This window comes from Choristoneura fumiferana, chromosome 16, assembly GCF_025370935.1.
Source record: "Choristoneura fumiferana chromosome 16, NRCan_CFum_1, whole genome shotgun sequence".
NCBI lineage: Eukaryota > Metazoa > Arthropoda > Insecta > Lepidoptera > Tortricidae > Choristoneura > Choristoneura fumiferana.
In genome coordinates, this window is record NC_133487.1 from 4,313,098 (window position 1) to 4,328,781 (window position 15,684).

At 36.2% G+C, this 15,684-nt stretch overlaps 2 protein-coding genes across 2 annotated transcripts; one reads left to right on the forward strand and one right to left on the reverse strand.

Moving 5' to 3' along the window:
• Nucleotides 1-382: 382 nt before the first annotated feature.
• Nucleotides 383-5,342, reverse strand: LOC141436545 (uncharacterized). Its single transcript, XM_074099549.1, has 4 exons — nucleotides 5,224-5,342; nucleotides 3,501-3,649; nucleotides 1,315-1,443; nucleotides 383-390 (listed from the first exon to the last, which is right to left on the reverse strand). The coding sequence occupies exons 1-4, from the start codon at nucleotides 5,340-5,342 to the stop codon at nucleotides 383-385; spliced, it is 405 nt and encodes a 134-aa protein (XP_073955650.1).
• A 174-nt stretch (nucleotides 5,343-5,516) lies between these two features.
• Nucleotides 5,517-10,525, forward strand: LOC141436242 (uncharacterized). Its single transcript, XM_074099134.1, has 3 exons — nucleotides 5,517-5,670; nucleotides 5,749-10,372; nucleotides 10,450-10,525. The coding sequence occupies exon 2, from the start codon at nucleotides 5,855-5,857 to the stop codon at nucleotides 6,989-6,991; it is 1,137 nt and encodes a 378-aa protein (XP_073955235.1). The 5' UTR covers nucleotides 5,517-5,670; nucleotides 5,749-5,854; the 3' UTR covers nucleotides 6,992-10,372; nucleotides 10,450-10,525.
• The last annotated feature ends 5,159 nt before the right edge of the window (nucleotides 10,526-15,684 follow it).

Sequence of the window (15,684 nt, forward strand, 5' to 3'; positions counted from 1 at the left end):
CGTCTCTAGTCTCTACCCAGCAGTGGGCCGCTGCAACTCAAAGTAAGCCTGCCTAAGTAATTAGGTAGCCTGGAAGAGATCACTCTGAAGTGAGGACTATTGCTTACCTTGTAATTTTCTCTCTGTGCAGGTACTGGTTTCTGTATCGCTTACTATTTCTGGTGTAGGTAATAAAGAGTCAGCTCGGAATTGACAGACTCAAGCTGCCGCTGGCGTATTTAGAAGTCACCGAGTTGCGAAACTTGAGAACTGTACTTTAACGTTTCGAGTCGCTGTACCTACTTCTAAACAACAAACTCGTCCTTTGACGTCCACCTTGCACTAAAAACGAAACGAATAAGACGACGACGTTCGTCTTTTTGCTTTGCTTGGTATGAGTGACCTATTGCACTAAAAACGAAACACCTGTAATTTAAGCTGTACTATTCAGCAGTGGTATTATGGTTATATACCTAGTTTCTTGCCGGATTCTTCTCAACAGAGGTTTTTCCGAACCGGTGGTAGATTTCTTTTGACATTCATAAGTAATAATGTTTGATATTTAGAATAAGTATTAGTTAAGTTTTTTTTTTTACTAACTGAAATTCGTTCTTATTGTATGCCTACTAACACATATATATATATGGACTACTTATGTCTGAAATAAAAAAATATTATTATTATAAGTGCTTGTTATAGCGTAAATTGATATTTTGACTTTTCGTCTATTGTTTTTTTCACACAAATTAAAAGTCATTTTCAATGTATGCGATACAATTCTAAATTGACGGCACATTGATAAATGTTTATCTTAGAGATGTCAAATAAATTTCAAAATTATTTCAAGGCCCCCGTACCAAGAGACAGCGATAACACCGCCATGTCCGATACACTGATTTAATAATTAAACTTCGAGGATTAATAAATGATCCAAATTTAAGCTTTTTGAAAATGTTACATAACAAGTAGCTTAATTTTGTGAGTAGATTCAAACCTTCAATCCCCATGGTCAGAAACACCCGGTATATGTTTTGGTGTTCAATGAAGTTTTGTTTTTTATTCGACTGGATGGGTCTCCTGATGGTAAGAGATCGCCACCGCCCATAAACATCCGCAACACCAGGGGTATTGCAGATGCGTTGCCAACCTAGAGGCCTAAGATGGGATACCTCAAGTGCCAGTAATTTCACCGGCTGTCTTACTCTCCACGCTGAAACGCAACAGTGCGCACTGTTGCTTCACGGCAGGATTAGCGAGCAAGATGGTGGTAGCAATCCCGGCGGACCTTGCACAAGGTCTTACCACCTGCAATTGTATTGTATTGATAATACTCACTGACGGCCTGCGGTGAGTCGTAGCTGGTGTTGGTGTGTTCCGCCACCACGACGGAGTAGCGCGTCTCGATGCAGGGCTGCGTCCACTCCTGGCTGCGGACCCACGTCGCCAGCCGCTGCACAGGGTCCGCTGGAAAAAAACGGGTGGCTTACCTACAAACATTGCAAGTTAAATAAAAGGTTGTAAAAAGGCAGAATATGATAAATTGCTGATAAAATATAAACCATTTTTTTTTCAACAAAGAAAAATTTCAAAACAAACACGTTTTAAATTTTTGCAGGACCTAGGTACCGGTATATAATCTAAGTAGGTACCATCAGCCAAAAAATATGTGGTCTACCACCCTAAAGTTGATAATCGTTTGCATGTCATAAAACAATAACGCCAATAGACGTGTCTGTCAACTTGAAAGTTCGACTTTAGCGACATATTCATTTGATAGGAACTTGTTTAAAAATTGATAGACCACTTATTAGGCTGATGGTACCTTACTAACCGTTCAACCAGAGCCCGATTGCATAGCGAAATACAAGTAAAGTAAACGTCCATGGTCCAAGTTAAGTGTTCGGCATGCTAATGTCTAATAGACGACACCCTGCTGTCATCTCTATTGCTCTTAATGACATAAGATTAAAGGTGCCCATTATTGGAACAGCAGGGCTACTACGAAACTCGAAACTCGAAGTTCGTGCCGTGCGGTCCCTTTGACACTTATACTATTTAATACGAGAGCGAGAGCGACGGTACGATACGAACTTCGAGTTTCGAGTTTCGTAGTAGCCCTGCAGTGACGAGCACTCGCACGTTTACCGTTATTAGTATTACAGATTTCAAATTTCTTAATAGGTACTTGTATACTTGAAGGTATTTATAATTGTAGCTTGTACTTTGTTATACAATAGGGATGACGACTGGGTTATAAATATAACATGCTATTTAGCCCAAAGGTTAGATTATGGAAAAATATGGGAGACGTATTTTTTTGTTCATCAAATTATTAAACATCGACAAAGGATGAATCAAACTCCCGATCAAACTTCAGGAGTGGGAGCTTGTGACGCCATTATTAGGTAAAAATCGTACCATTAGTGACTTCACTCGAAACTTCTACTTAAGCACTGTATCCTCTTCATTTTTTGTTTGTCAAACAAAATAAAAAATACGTGTACAATATTTTTATTACAAGCTTTTATTTATGATTGTTTTTTTGGAATCTTTTTGTATTTTTTATTTCAATTCCAAATTTTTACTTTTACGGTCATCCCGTAAAACCTAAATTGAAAATACAAACTGAAATATAGATGCACAGAAAAACCAGAAAAATAAGACCAACACTGGGAATCGAACCCAGGTCCTAGGTATTCCGTACCGCGTGCTATACCGCTACACCACTGTTGGTCTATATTTCAGTTTGTATTTTCAATTTAGCTTTTATTTAGTTTCACCTGTCCCGTTGTCTGTCTGTCTGTAGTCAAATCTTGCAAGTTATATTTTGATCAACTTCCAATAGTCAGCTTGACTTGAAATTTACCATCGCGTGACAATAAAATAATCTAGTAGTGACATCCTGGTAGTCCAGCCAGGACCGTCTCCGCAGGGCGGAACTCTTCAACGGTTAATAGCATCTACTTGAAATTTGGTATGCAAAAATGTAGTTTGGGTGACAATGCAAGTACAGTCAGCAAAAAAAGCTTGTATTAAAAATGAAATTTTTATGGTTAGGTTATTTAATTATCTAACTGACGGACTAGACAGTTTTTTTAGTCGTCGAGCCTATTGGGTCCAGATGGACGGACTGGTTTGTCGGTTAGTGTAAAGCTGGGTACTAACCAACGTTACGAGGTGAAATGTACATTCGCATCGAGCATGTTACGCATTGAGCATGTTCACTGTGTTCTTAAAATCTGCGTAATGTTGCTCGTCAAAACTTGTGCTCCATATTCGCCAGCCACTCTCAGTAAAGATGGCTGACTTGTTACAGCGTACTGACTGAACCGCGTAACAGTCAAAGGATTCGCCAAAAAACCGACAGCCGGGTGGAGCACGCAAAGCGAGCAACGAGCGGCTCGTTGCTCGCTGGTTTCCCCGTAACACTAAGTACTGACTGCACGAATGCTCGCTGTGCAACATGTTACATTACACCTCGTAACGTTGGTCAGTACCCACCTTAAGGGTTGTTGACTTACAGACAGAGGAGTCGGTGAGCACCGCGCAGGCGTCGGGAATGTCTCCAGGCGTCGCGTACTGCACCAGGTAGGCGAAGGTCTCCGTGATGCCGAACCAGAAGAACGTGGCCAGGTCCAGCGGTGCGCCCGCCTGGATCGGGGAGCACGTGCTGGACAACAAATGGGATATGATAAATGCCAGTTTGAAAAGGGCTTTAGGCTGCGTTTGTATCAAAGACTAGTTTATCCGGCGACCTATCGTAACCGGGCCAATAAACTATTTTACCGACACTGTGGGCGTCTCCTGCGTTACCAAAATTGTCATTGGCGTTACCAAAAAATCGTTCTTCCAACAAGATATTTCACGGTTTAATATGTTGAACTTACGTAGGATGGCATGTATTCATGTACACCATCTATTAAATTACAGAAAAAAAACCCGACTGCCTTAAAAACTAAAAGGAAGAAAATAAGTCTAGTAATCTAGAATAACTCTGTCAAGAAGCTCATTTAAGGTTCAACAGTCGGGACCCATTACCAAGATTTTTTGAGCTGGTTACGATTTGAATGGGTCCCGACTGTTGAAACTTAAATGAGCTTCTTGACAGAGTTCTAGACCACTAGACTTATTTTCTTCCTTTTAGTTTTTAAGGCAGTCGGGTTTTTTGATTTTTAAATTTAATGTTTTTTATTTATACTTTTTTATTCATATTAACTTGTAACAAAAATTTTAATGTATAACTTTATTAACGTAGTAATACGAATACAAGAAAAAAATACAAAAATATCATGTTTAATAGTTTATTAGGATAATAATAAAGAAAATACAAATTAAAGTGTGTGTATGTGCGCGTGTGTACTTTCTCACAATAAGATGGCTGAGCTCGCAGCGCAATTCAAGAGACTCGTTAGCTTAGTAGGTGAGAGCGCCGATATAAACTAAAAAGATGAACATCGGAGGGCGGAGGTTCAAATCCTTCACGAGTCAGACTTTTTAGCTTTTTATGCAACTGTCCGAAAGAGGGTTACTTAAGCGTATTTAAACGTGTTAAGCTATCATTTTCACAGAAATATGAAAAAAATAAATAAATAACAAATGAAAAATTCTTAAAACCTAGCTAGCTTAAAAAAACTAAAAAACGTGGGTTAGCGTTTTTATTGGCACAACAGAAGGACAAGTCGCAAAAAAATTGATTACACTAGATTTAACTATTGGTATCTTGCCAAAACGATAATGACAAAAAAAATGCAAAAATGTTGAATATTTACACCAACTATACTTATTATCTTCTTTTTAGTTTTTTTAAGCAGCTAGGTTTTAAGACTTTTTTAATTTATTATTGATTTTTTTTTCATATTAATTTTCTGTGAAAATGATACCTTAAGACATGTCCATACGCTCGAAACAAACAGTTTTTCCCTCTTTCGGACAGTTGTATAAAAAGCAAAAAATTCTTACTAAAACAGTCATGGAAAAGCCCTATGTTCGATGGCTTACTTTCTACCAGCAAGCCAAATTTTCTATCTGTGGCACCGTAGCTCTTAAACGGGTGGACCGATTTGAATGCGTTTTTTTAATTTAGTAACGTTAAAAAAATAAGTTGTTCTTAGTTTTACCAAATCTTTTTTTTTATGTGGGTAGGTATTCGATAATTTATAATTTCTTCAATATGAAGGCTGGATTGGCTACACATTTTAATAGACTCGTTAGCTCAGTAGGTGAGAGCGCCGATATAAACTAAACATAAAAGCATCGGAGGGCGGAGGTTCAAATCCTTCACGAGTCAGACTTTTTTGCTTTTTATCTGGGGGCACGGCAGTGCCCCCGCCAAGTCGAGCGCGAAGCAAAAACTGCCGCCGCATTTCAGGCCATCCTTTAAGACTGGAAGCTACTATTTCGCCGCATTTTCAGGCCCCTATTTGAGAACCTCTGGATAAGACCAGAACGCAGAAATTTTCGTCATCCAGTAAGCTATAATGATATACTTGTAAATGAGGTTCATAGCTCCTCATTGTAAATGAGGTTCATAGCTCCTCATTTAATTTGTCTATGGCCTTGCTTTTGAAAGTTGTCAGTTGGATTTGAATTGAAAAGATATGTAAAACGTAATGACATACAAGATATTAAATAATTAATAATAAATAGAAGAATACGCGGAATATTAGCATTAAATGTTGTTTCTCCTTTCAGGTAAAGTGTTTAGTTGATTTTTTTACATGACATAATATGTTTGTAATATTGTGGTTAATAAAAATGTTCTCCTTTCAGAGCAACACAATTTTGTTTCTGTTTCGTCGTTTCTGCATTAATTGAGTGCCTAATGTAATTATAACACATTATAAAACAACATTTCTACAGCTAATAAATAACAGCGATGGAGAAATTAAGGTTTGAATTCGTAGTTAAATCGGGTGAAGATCCGAAAACAAATGTAATCTGCATGGCTTCAATTACGGATGCTGATAAACGTGTCTTTTTAATCCCGGAAAAATTACAACCGGTAAGACTACATGATACGATTTTAGCAACACAAGGTTTCCAAAAAGTAAGAAACACTTTGCAAAGAAGACACGACAAGAGGCAAGTGTGGATTTCAGTGACACCAGAAATAAGCGAGAGTTACATGGATGAAGATGGAAATATGCAATTTCAGGGATATCTGTTGGAGGAGATTACACCAGAAACTCGGGAACAGACTCCGGCGGCTGGGATTTCAGGAGAGACATTGACAAAAATTTTAGAAAGTATTTCCGGAATTAAAGATGTGTCAAAGCCTCAGAATATAAGAAGTCTGACTGAGAAATTCGTCATAGAAAAATTCGGCAGAAAAACGTCAAATGTGTGTCAATGGATAGTTACTTTTGAAACTGAATGTACCCGATTAGGAATAGACGAAGATTCGAAGAGGATTGAAGCTCTTAGGTTATTTTTAGAGGACTCGTGTCTTGACTGGTATAGTTCAATGCTTATAAAATATACAGTCAACTCGGAATGGTCGATGTGGACAAAAATATTTTGCGAAACTTATGCGGACAAAGGTTGGTCGCCAATCAGGTATGCTATGTCATTCAGATATATACAGGGATCGTTACTAGAATACGCGTTAAAAAAAGAACGTCTTTTATTAGAGATAAATAAAACTATGGACAAACCGACTCTGATAGATCTTATAGCTACAGGGTTGCCAAATTTTGTAGCTGACAAAATTGACAGGAAAAACTTGAAAGCAGCCGAAGATTTATTTAATAATCTCAGAGGTTTAGAACATTTGGTAGGTAAAAAGATTCCGGAAAAGAAAATTGTTGTCTTTGAAAATAAAACTAAAGAAAAAAACGAAAAATACCGGCCCTGCAGAATTTGTGAAAAGGAAAACAAAACAAATCGGTACCACCCTGAATCTTTGTGTTGGTTCAGGAACAAAAATAGTGACGGCATTAAACGAGATCAAATAAGAACTGTTAATAATTCTCAATTGGAGACAGAATTAAATGAAATAGATCCAAAAAACTAGAAATCCCGCCATTAATCAAAATTAAGTTATTGTTAAATGACACCTTGGATGTCTTTGGCGTTTATGATTCAGGATCAAATGTGTCTTTAATAAATTCAAAATTGTTGTCATTGAATGACGATTCGATTAAGAATAATATTAAAACTGCAGGTCTAAAAACGATTAATGGCGTAAAAAAGTCTATAGGTATAGTGACTTTAAAGATAAAAATCTTAAACATGGAACAGATAATAAATGTTTTCGTGATAGATGAGGAAAATTTTGACTACGATTTCTTGGTTGGATTAGATTGTATAAAAAAATTTCGCCTCACTCAAAACGAAAAATTGGAAGTTACACAAAATATTGATATTTTAAAAAATAAATATAATGAGAAGGTAGTATGTGCCGATTCTGGAATAATTCCTGACGTTTCAGGTAATAAAATAGAAGGGAAAATATATAATAACAATAAAGATGTGAGCAGCTTAGGAAAAACTGGAAATGACACCAAAAATAAATACAAAATAAATTTTAATGAGCACATAGAGGTTGCCAACTTTAATATATTCATAAATCATCTCGACCATCAGCAACAATCTGAAATAGATGAATTAATTAGCAAATATACATCGCTTTTTGCAAAAGATAAATACGATATAGGTACTGTAAAGGACTATGAGGCACATGTGGATTTATTAATAGATAAATATTGCTGCAAAAGACCATATAGGTGTACTATTGAGGATAAGAAAGAAATAGAACAGCAAATATCAAAATTACTAGAAAAAAAGTTAATTGAAGAATCTTATAGTCCTTTCGCCGCACCAGTAACATTAGCCTACAAAAAAGAAGATGGAAGAAAATCGAGATTATGTATTGATTTTCGTGACTTAAATAAGATTGTTGTTCCTGAATCACAACCATTTCCACTAATTGAAGATTTAATGACCAAAACTAGGAATTGTAAATTCTTCACAACACTGGATATAAACTCAGCATTTTGGTCAATCCCTATGAAAATCGAGGACAGGAAAAAAACTGCATTTGTTACTCAAGAAGGACACTTTCAGTGGACATGTTTGCCGTTTGGTTTAAAGACTTCGCCGGCCATTTTTCAGAGGATATTAAGCAGCATTATAAGGAAACACGGCCTTTCCAATTTTACTGTTAATTACATAGACGATATTTTGATATTTTCTGAAACATTCGAAGAGCACATTAGACACTTATCGTTACTACTGGAAGCAATCTCAAAAGAAGGGTTTAGACTTAAATTCTCAAAATGTAACTTTGCTCAGAATTCGGTAAAATATTTAGGTCACATAATCGAAAATAATACAGTTACTCCGTTGAAAGATAATTTGACTGCTATAAAAGAATTTCCTACACCAAAAACACAAAAAAATGTTCGTCAGTTTTTGGGTAAAATAAATTTTTATGGGAAATATGTGCCAAATATATCTATTGTATTAAATCCTCTACACAATTTGCTAAGAAAGGGACAGCCATTTATTTGGTCGAAGGACTGTAAAGAATCTTTTGAGGCGATAAAAAGTCTATTATGTATGAAACCTATATTAGCAATCTACGATCCGGAACTGCCAATACATATTTATACCGATGCATCAATTCAAGGTATTGGGGCAGTTTTGAAACAACCACAGTCTAATGGAGAAGAAAAACCGTGTGCATATTTTTCGAGAAAATTGAACGATACACAGAAGAAGAAAAAAGCTATATATTTGGAGTGTCTAGCGATAAAAGAATCAGTAAAATACTGGCAATACTGGCTTATAGGGAAAAGGTTTACGGTTTTCTCTGATCATAAGCCATTAGAAAAAATGAACATTAAGGCTAGAACGGATGAAGAATTGGGAGACCTAACTTATTATCTATCTCAGTTCGACTTTGAGGTAATATATTCCCCAGGAAAATACAATTTAGAAGCTGATTGTTTGAGTAGGAATCCGGTGTTAGAACCAGGTGACAATCAAGATGAAAATTTGAAAATTATAAATTTTATTCAACTAAAAGATATAATAAGTGATCAAGAAAAAAATGAAGACATAAAAAATTATAAAGATAAACTTAAACTAAAAAACAATATTTACTATAAAAATATAGGAAAAAAGGAAAAAATTGTCTTATCTGAAGAGTACTCTAAAAAACTCATAGAGAATGTACATTATTACTACTGCCATATAGGCATACAACAACTGGAAAAGAAAGTTAAACCATTTTATACATCGAGAAATTTGATGAACATTATCAAAAAAGTTTGTGACGATTGTGAAATTTGCATAAAAAACAAATCTAGAGGCAAATACAAATTTGGATTAATGTCACACTTGGGCCCTGCTACTTATCCTTTTGAGATAATATCCATAGACACTATTGGTGGATTTGGCGGATCTCGTTCTACAAAGACATATTTACATCTACTAGTGGATCATTTCTCGAGATATGCCACTATTCTGACTTCTAAAACCCAAAGTTCAAATGATTTTATAAAGCTTGTTCAAAAAGTAATACAGGGAAATAAGGTTGGAATGATTCTATCCGATCAGTACCCGGGTATAAATTCACGTGAGTTCAAAACCTATTTAGATACAGAAAATATTCCAATTATCTTCACGGCAGTAAATGCTCCATTTTCGAATGGTTTAAATGAGAGGTTGAACCAGACGCTAGTTAATAAAATACGGTGCAAAATAAACGAAAAAGAGAATAAAATGGCTTGGACGACTATTGCACACGAATGCGTCCAAAAATATAATGAAACGGAACATACAGTGACAGGTTTTTCACCTAGGTATTTACTAGAAGGAAAAAACGTTGATATTTTACCGGATGAATTGAAAAAAGAACATACACATAATGATTTATTACGAGATAGACAAATAGCGTTCGAAAATAGTATAAAATCACACAATTATAATAAAAAACAATTTGACAAAAATAGAAAAAAATGTGTATTGAAAGTAGGAGATTTGGTTTACGTTGAAAATGGAAATCGGTTAAATAGGAAAAAACTTGATGAATTAAAAATTGGTCCTTATGAGATTGTGGAAAAATTGTCAAACTCGATTTACAGAATAAACACAGGGCATAAGAAACCTGAATCAAATCTTTTTCATGTTACAAAATTAGTACCAGTTTCAATAGTTTCATAAAAATATAGAAATAAATAGAATAAATGTTCTTAATGTGGGGGGGGGAGATGTAAATGAGGTTCATAGCTCCTCATTTAACTTGTCTATGGCCTTGCTTTTGAAAGTTGTCAGTTGGATTTGAATTGAAAAGATATGTAAAACGTAATGACATACAAGATATTAAATAATTAATAATAAATAGAAGAATACGCGGAATATTAGCATTAAATGTTGTTTCTCCTTTCAGGTAAAGTGTTTAGTTGATTTTTTACATGACATAATATGTTTGTAATATTGTGGTTAATAAAAATGTTCTCCTTTCAGAGCAACACAATTTTGTTTCTGTTTCGTCGTTTCTGCATTAATTGAGAGCCTAATGTAATTATAACACATTATATCTATATTACAGTTTGTATTTTCGATATTCGTAATAGATTTCATTCATGATCTAAGTACACACTAACTGCGCGCGACGCGTACGACGGATTGTACCTGCACCCGCGCCAGCTAGCGTAGGCAGAAGAAAGTCTAAGAAGACTTTGCTCGCGTGGTAGGCACGACCGCAAACGAAACCTTTGGGTATTCTTGGTGTTCAAAGGGTTAAAGATAACCAGATGTTACCAATAACAAGAACCAGAAAAAATATTTTCATTAAGAAATTTGTGTGTTATTAAAAAGTGTTGTTAAATTAAATTGAAAAGTACAATGTAACAGAGAATAAGACAAAAACTTTTAAAACTTGTCACTAGTTGTCACCAATCTGTTACAATGTTTTTATGTAAATAAATTATTACAAATATGATTATGATTATTAATTCCTATAATCGGACCGGAATCGTGCTCGCAGGAAATTATTAAGTACCTAATAATAACAGTAATAACTATTGCATGTGCAATGCCAATATATATCTAATGACAATGACAACGGACTCGCAACATACTATCCTGTATTGTATTCAATAATATTTCATTACGTGTATAATAACAATAACTATTTACAATTCTGTTATTTATCTGAGCCAATCTTATTTCATAATACGTTTCCGTGTATCATGAAATTATTTAATATCTAAGTGTTCATCTAACATGACGGAAGCGAAATAAATACACAGTTTGTTTTATTGAAATATTTAACACCTCGCTATATTTTAGTTAATCAATACTATTCTAAACATCGCCGTTTAAAATTATATCTCATTTGTTAATGTTTAATAGTTTTAGGTTCACGAGGAGATTCTTTTTGCTACAGGAAAATGCGAAATCGAAGTGTATTCAGGTCAGACAGGACAACTGCCCTGCCGTACGTTTAGATAAACATAAGTTAAATTGAATTTGCGTAAGCTTGAGGTCCGGAGGTCGGTCCCCGGTTGGGGCAAATATTTATAGTTTTATTAGTAGCAGTAGTAGTACTAGTAGTAGTAGTAAAACTCTATAGTGTACAAAAAGGAAATACAGATAGATTACAGAATGTTTGTCCTCGAGTCTTGGATGTTTAATATGTACCTATTTACTACGCTCACGTTCAACACGTTGTCCTTTGACTTGTGTCCAAAATACCGCTCCAGAAGCGAGCGCGGTGATGGGTGAGGCGCGAGGCGAGTACCGAATGTAAATGCATACACACAAATTCGCGCGCGAGTGTAAACGCGGTTCAGTAGCGGCGGGTTACCTGACGAGCAGCTCGAACTGGTGGTGATGCAGCAGATGCTTGTTGCTGGGCAGGCGCGCGGCCAGGTCGCGCACGAGCGCGGCGCGCGCGGCGCATGCGCGGAGTGCCAGCAGCACCGCCGGGAACGACTTGCGCGCGTCCGCGTACCGGCACTCGAATATCGCCGCTATGCACGCTCGCAAAACCTGCCACAGCACATTTCACGTTTTTTAATTTCTACAGGACCCTTGTTTATAACAACATTGAAATTAATTTATTGAAAAAAAAATGCATTTATTAGCTACCGTTTATTTTTAATCTTAAAAAGTATTATATGGCATCTTTGATGGCCAGTATTAATAAATTAGGATTAGCCAAATAAAAAAGTTCTTATGTTACTAACAGCCCTGTTTCTGAAAGCTTAAAAGTCCAAATTGGAATTAATAATGGTAAGTGGTTTTCCATTTAAATTTCATTTATTCGAGCTCTGCTTTTCATGAAAAACATTTATTATTTCCATTTCCGGGCTGTTGAAACCTAACGATAATTTCAAATTTCGAATCACTTGGCCAGCCAGTTAGAAATAGTAAAGCACCACTAACGGTTTCCAGATTGCAATTTGAATATAGAATAGAATCACAGTTCGAACGTTGCCTGGTTCCTTATTCAAAACCAAACGATTCGGTTAAAGGTAGTACTCAGCTTTTTAAATTTAGATAACCAGGATGTCAATTTTTTTCATTTTTTATTTATTCATTTCATAAAATTATGATTAAACTAGTTGTTGCTCGTGATTTCGTCTGCAAATATTTCGTTATCGCAGTTTTTTTCGTGAAAACTTTTGTATGTTCTTCTTAAGGTGTCATTTGTCTACAAATTGTATCATGACGGTTAAGTACTAAGCGTGAAAATACAGGAAACAAACAAATAAACTCTCACTCCCATTTATAACTCTTACCTACGTTATATTATAACAAGGTGCAGGTGGTAGGACCTTGTGCAAGGTCCGCCCGGATTGCTACCACCATCTTGCTCGCTAATCCTGCCGTGAAGCAGCAGTGCTTGCACTGTTGTGTTTCGGCGTGGAGAGTAAGACAGCCGGTGAAATTACTGGCACTTGAGGTATCCCATCTTAGGCCTCTAGGCTGGCAACGCATTTGCAATACCCTCGTGTTGCAGATGTTTATGGGCGGTGGTGATCTATTACCATCAGAAGACCCACTTGCTCGTTTGCCATCCAGTCGAATAAAAAAAAAAAAAAAAAAAAAAAAAAAAAACAAGGAAATTAGAAACATTGATTGTGGTACCTTCAGAATAGAGATAAACTAAATAATCACTAAAAAATCACCAATCTATACTCAGCTTGAAAATAGTTTATTTCATACCGTACATCAGTAAGAGTAAGGAAGGCCTAGCATGCCCTTAACCCTGTTTCCCTGAGCCACGGCTCATCCTCAGCTCCGTAGATTTATGCTAGCCTTATCGTAATTTACTGCTGCGTGATAGTAGTTTTGTATATTTCGTATTTGAAGAGAAATAGTTAAGTCTTCCGTACAGGGTTTCCAAGTAAAACATTTAGTTACCCCTGTTTCTATTTTTGGGCTCGGTATGTGTTTTTAATGACCGACATCCGGCATAAAATGGATCCAACTGCCAACATTTGGGAAGGGATGTTAACATCATACAAACTGAGTGCGACAAATAATTCGAATTGAGAACGAAGCACGTCAAATATTTCTGTGGTGTTAACTTAGTCTGATTTTGTTTATGTTTAGAAGATTGAAAGGTAATTTACTGAATCAGAACTTTTCTGACGTCCGTACCCATAAATTAGGTCAATTACGGCGACAACAGCTTACAGCAGCAGCTGCCCCTGTGCGACATGTATATTTTCATTCCTCTTCTTTAATCGCCATCAAAAATGGACGAGGTTCTCAAGGTTTATTAATGTTTCAGCGAATAACGTTTGGCAACCTGTTTCATTTCGCAACTTTTCATTTTCCAACTGTTTAATATTTCTGAAACTGTAAATATTTCAGGATTTTTATTAAATTAACCTAATCTTACCTAAAGGGTTCTACACGATGGCCCTGAAATAAATCCTGAAATATTTACAGTTTAAGAATTTGCGAAATGAAACGTTGCCAAACGTTACGTTGCGAAAAGGCAGTACCCGGGTTCTCAATTTGAACAGATTTTTTTTGTAGGTACAAATTTACAGTCCTTCTATCTTTCCATTGTAGTGTCTACTCTTGTTTCTTTTAAGGAAGAGATCCCTTTGAGTAACAAGTTCACATTAAATTTGTGAACTCAGTGTATTACTTTCTATTGTAAACTCTTAATTTCATGTGTTTATAGAAGCTTACGGCACCATTGTTGATATTAAATCTAATTTAGATACTTAAAAAACACCCTGTACCTGTTAAGCCAACCCATAAAGATTAACATTATAAGCCCGCGACACACCACCTCCCAGATAAGGGCGGTGCCACACATTATGATGTCTATAAAGGCTGTTCCACACGGCTTCCGCTATCGCCGGCAGGAAATTGTGCTCGCGTGATTCAGCTAAGGTGTTGCTTTGGGGCGGGTGCACACTAACCTTATGATTGAGTGGCAATTTGCTTTATACTGCAGTATTGGTACATTGACGTATTTTTGGCAGAACCGGGTGTTTTTAGGGTTCTGTACATACCTACCTCCAAATTGAAAAACAACATTCTCATTTCAAAGTTCAATATCTCAAAAAAGGCTAAGCCGTTTAAATAAACATAGCTAAGAACCACCGTTAGGAAACATGGTTGTAATAAAAAACTCCATCGAAGTAGGTTCATCCATTTGGGAGTTACGATGCCTCACTAGACAAACGTTGGCGTCAAACTTATAACACCACTCCTTTTTTAAGCCGGGGTTATCAAATGGAATCCTTTTATGATTACGCGCGTGTCTATCACAGTCAATTTTCTCTGAGACTCAGTAGTCTGTTCAGTAACAGATTGGTATATTTTTGAATATAACTTCAGATGAGATAGGGGTCAATCACGGTCAGTTTCATTTAAAAAAAAGGTCAATTCTTACACACAACTCACAGGTAAGTCAGCCCGGCTCGAACCCACGATCTTCTGCTTCGAAGGCCATAGGTTAAACCAATAGTCTATAATGACCTCAACTGCATAATTATCAAGATGTAACCGGTTCTCTAATTTTTTGCCGACAATATTTTTCCTATATGTTTTATTTCCCAACTATTTAATATAGACAAACGATTTTAAAACAGTATTGGTATTGATTGGAAAACAGTATTTAAATACTCGTGCTGCGTTATCGGTTGGTGTGAACGTGCCTTTACGGAGCGATGTTGTTAGTGTTGTGTGCTACCCTACATTAGACATTGACAATAAAAATGACGATAAAAATGCGGGTAGTTGTGCGCCGGTGTTAGCTTCGTCGGGCAGTCGCGCGAGCAGAGCGGTGGCGCGTAGTGTGCGTGTTGCGGCAGCCGCCGAGTCGCGTGCTCCTGAGAAGCAGGGCTACGAAATAGCCCGAAACATGTCGAGCTAAACTCGGTTTAAGACGTGAGTTATCCGTTACAATATCATTTAATATGAGTGAGTCTCACGGTAGTTTCATGTTCAAAATTACAAACGATGTTTTTTAAACTTAAATGGGAAATTAATAATCCGCTCTAATCGCCCCCTCTAAAATCTAAACCGGTGGATGGAAAAATTTAAAAAATTCATGATGTTAGCAAGTATATCAAACTTTCAAGGAAAACTATAACGGCTAAGTTTGCTTGAGAATTATTGATAGTTTTACTCTTAAATAACAGCCTAAGGTATAAAATATACCTAAACTTGGAAGATTCCGTATAAAATACGAAATCCTTAGAAAAATATAACTTATTTTTTTCG

Coding starts and splice junctions, on each gene's coding strand:
- LOC141436545 (XM_074099549.1), bottom strand. CDS start 5,342: ATGCGGCGGCAGTTTTTGCTTCGCGCTCGACTTGGCGGGGGCACTGCC. Junction 3,650..5,223: donor CCGCCCTCCGATGCTTTTAT/GTTTAGTTTATA, acceptor TTTGTTGTCCAG/CACGTGCTCCCCGATCCAGG. Junction 1,444..3,500: donor GCTCACCGACTCCTCTGTCT/GTAAGTCAACAA, acceptor GTTTTTTTCCAG/CGGACCCTGTGCAGCGGCTG.
- LOC141436242 (XM_074099134.1), top strand. CDS start 5,855: ATGGAGAAATTAAGGTTTGAATTCGTAGTTAAATCGGGTGAAGATCCG.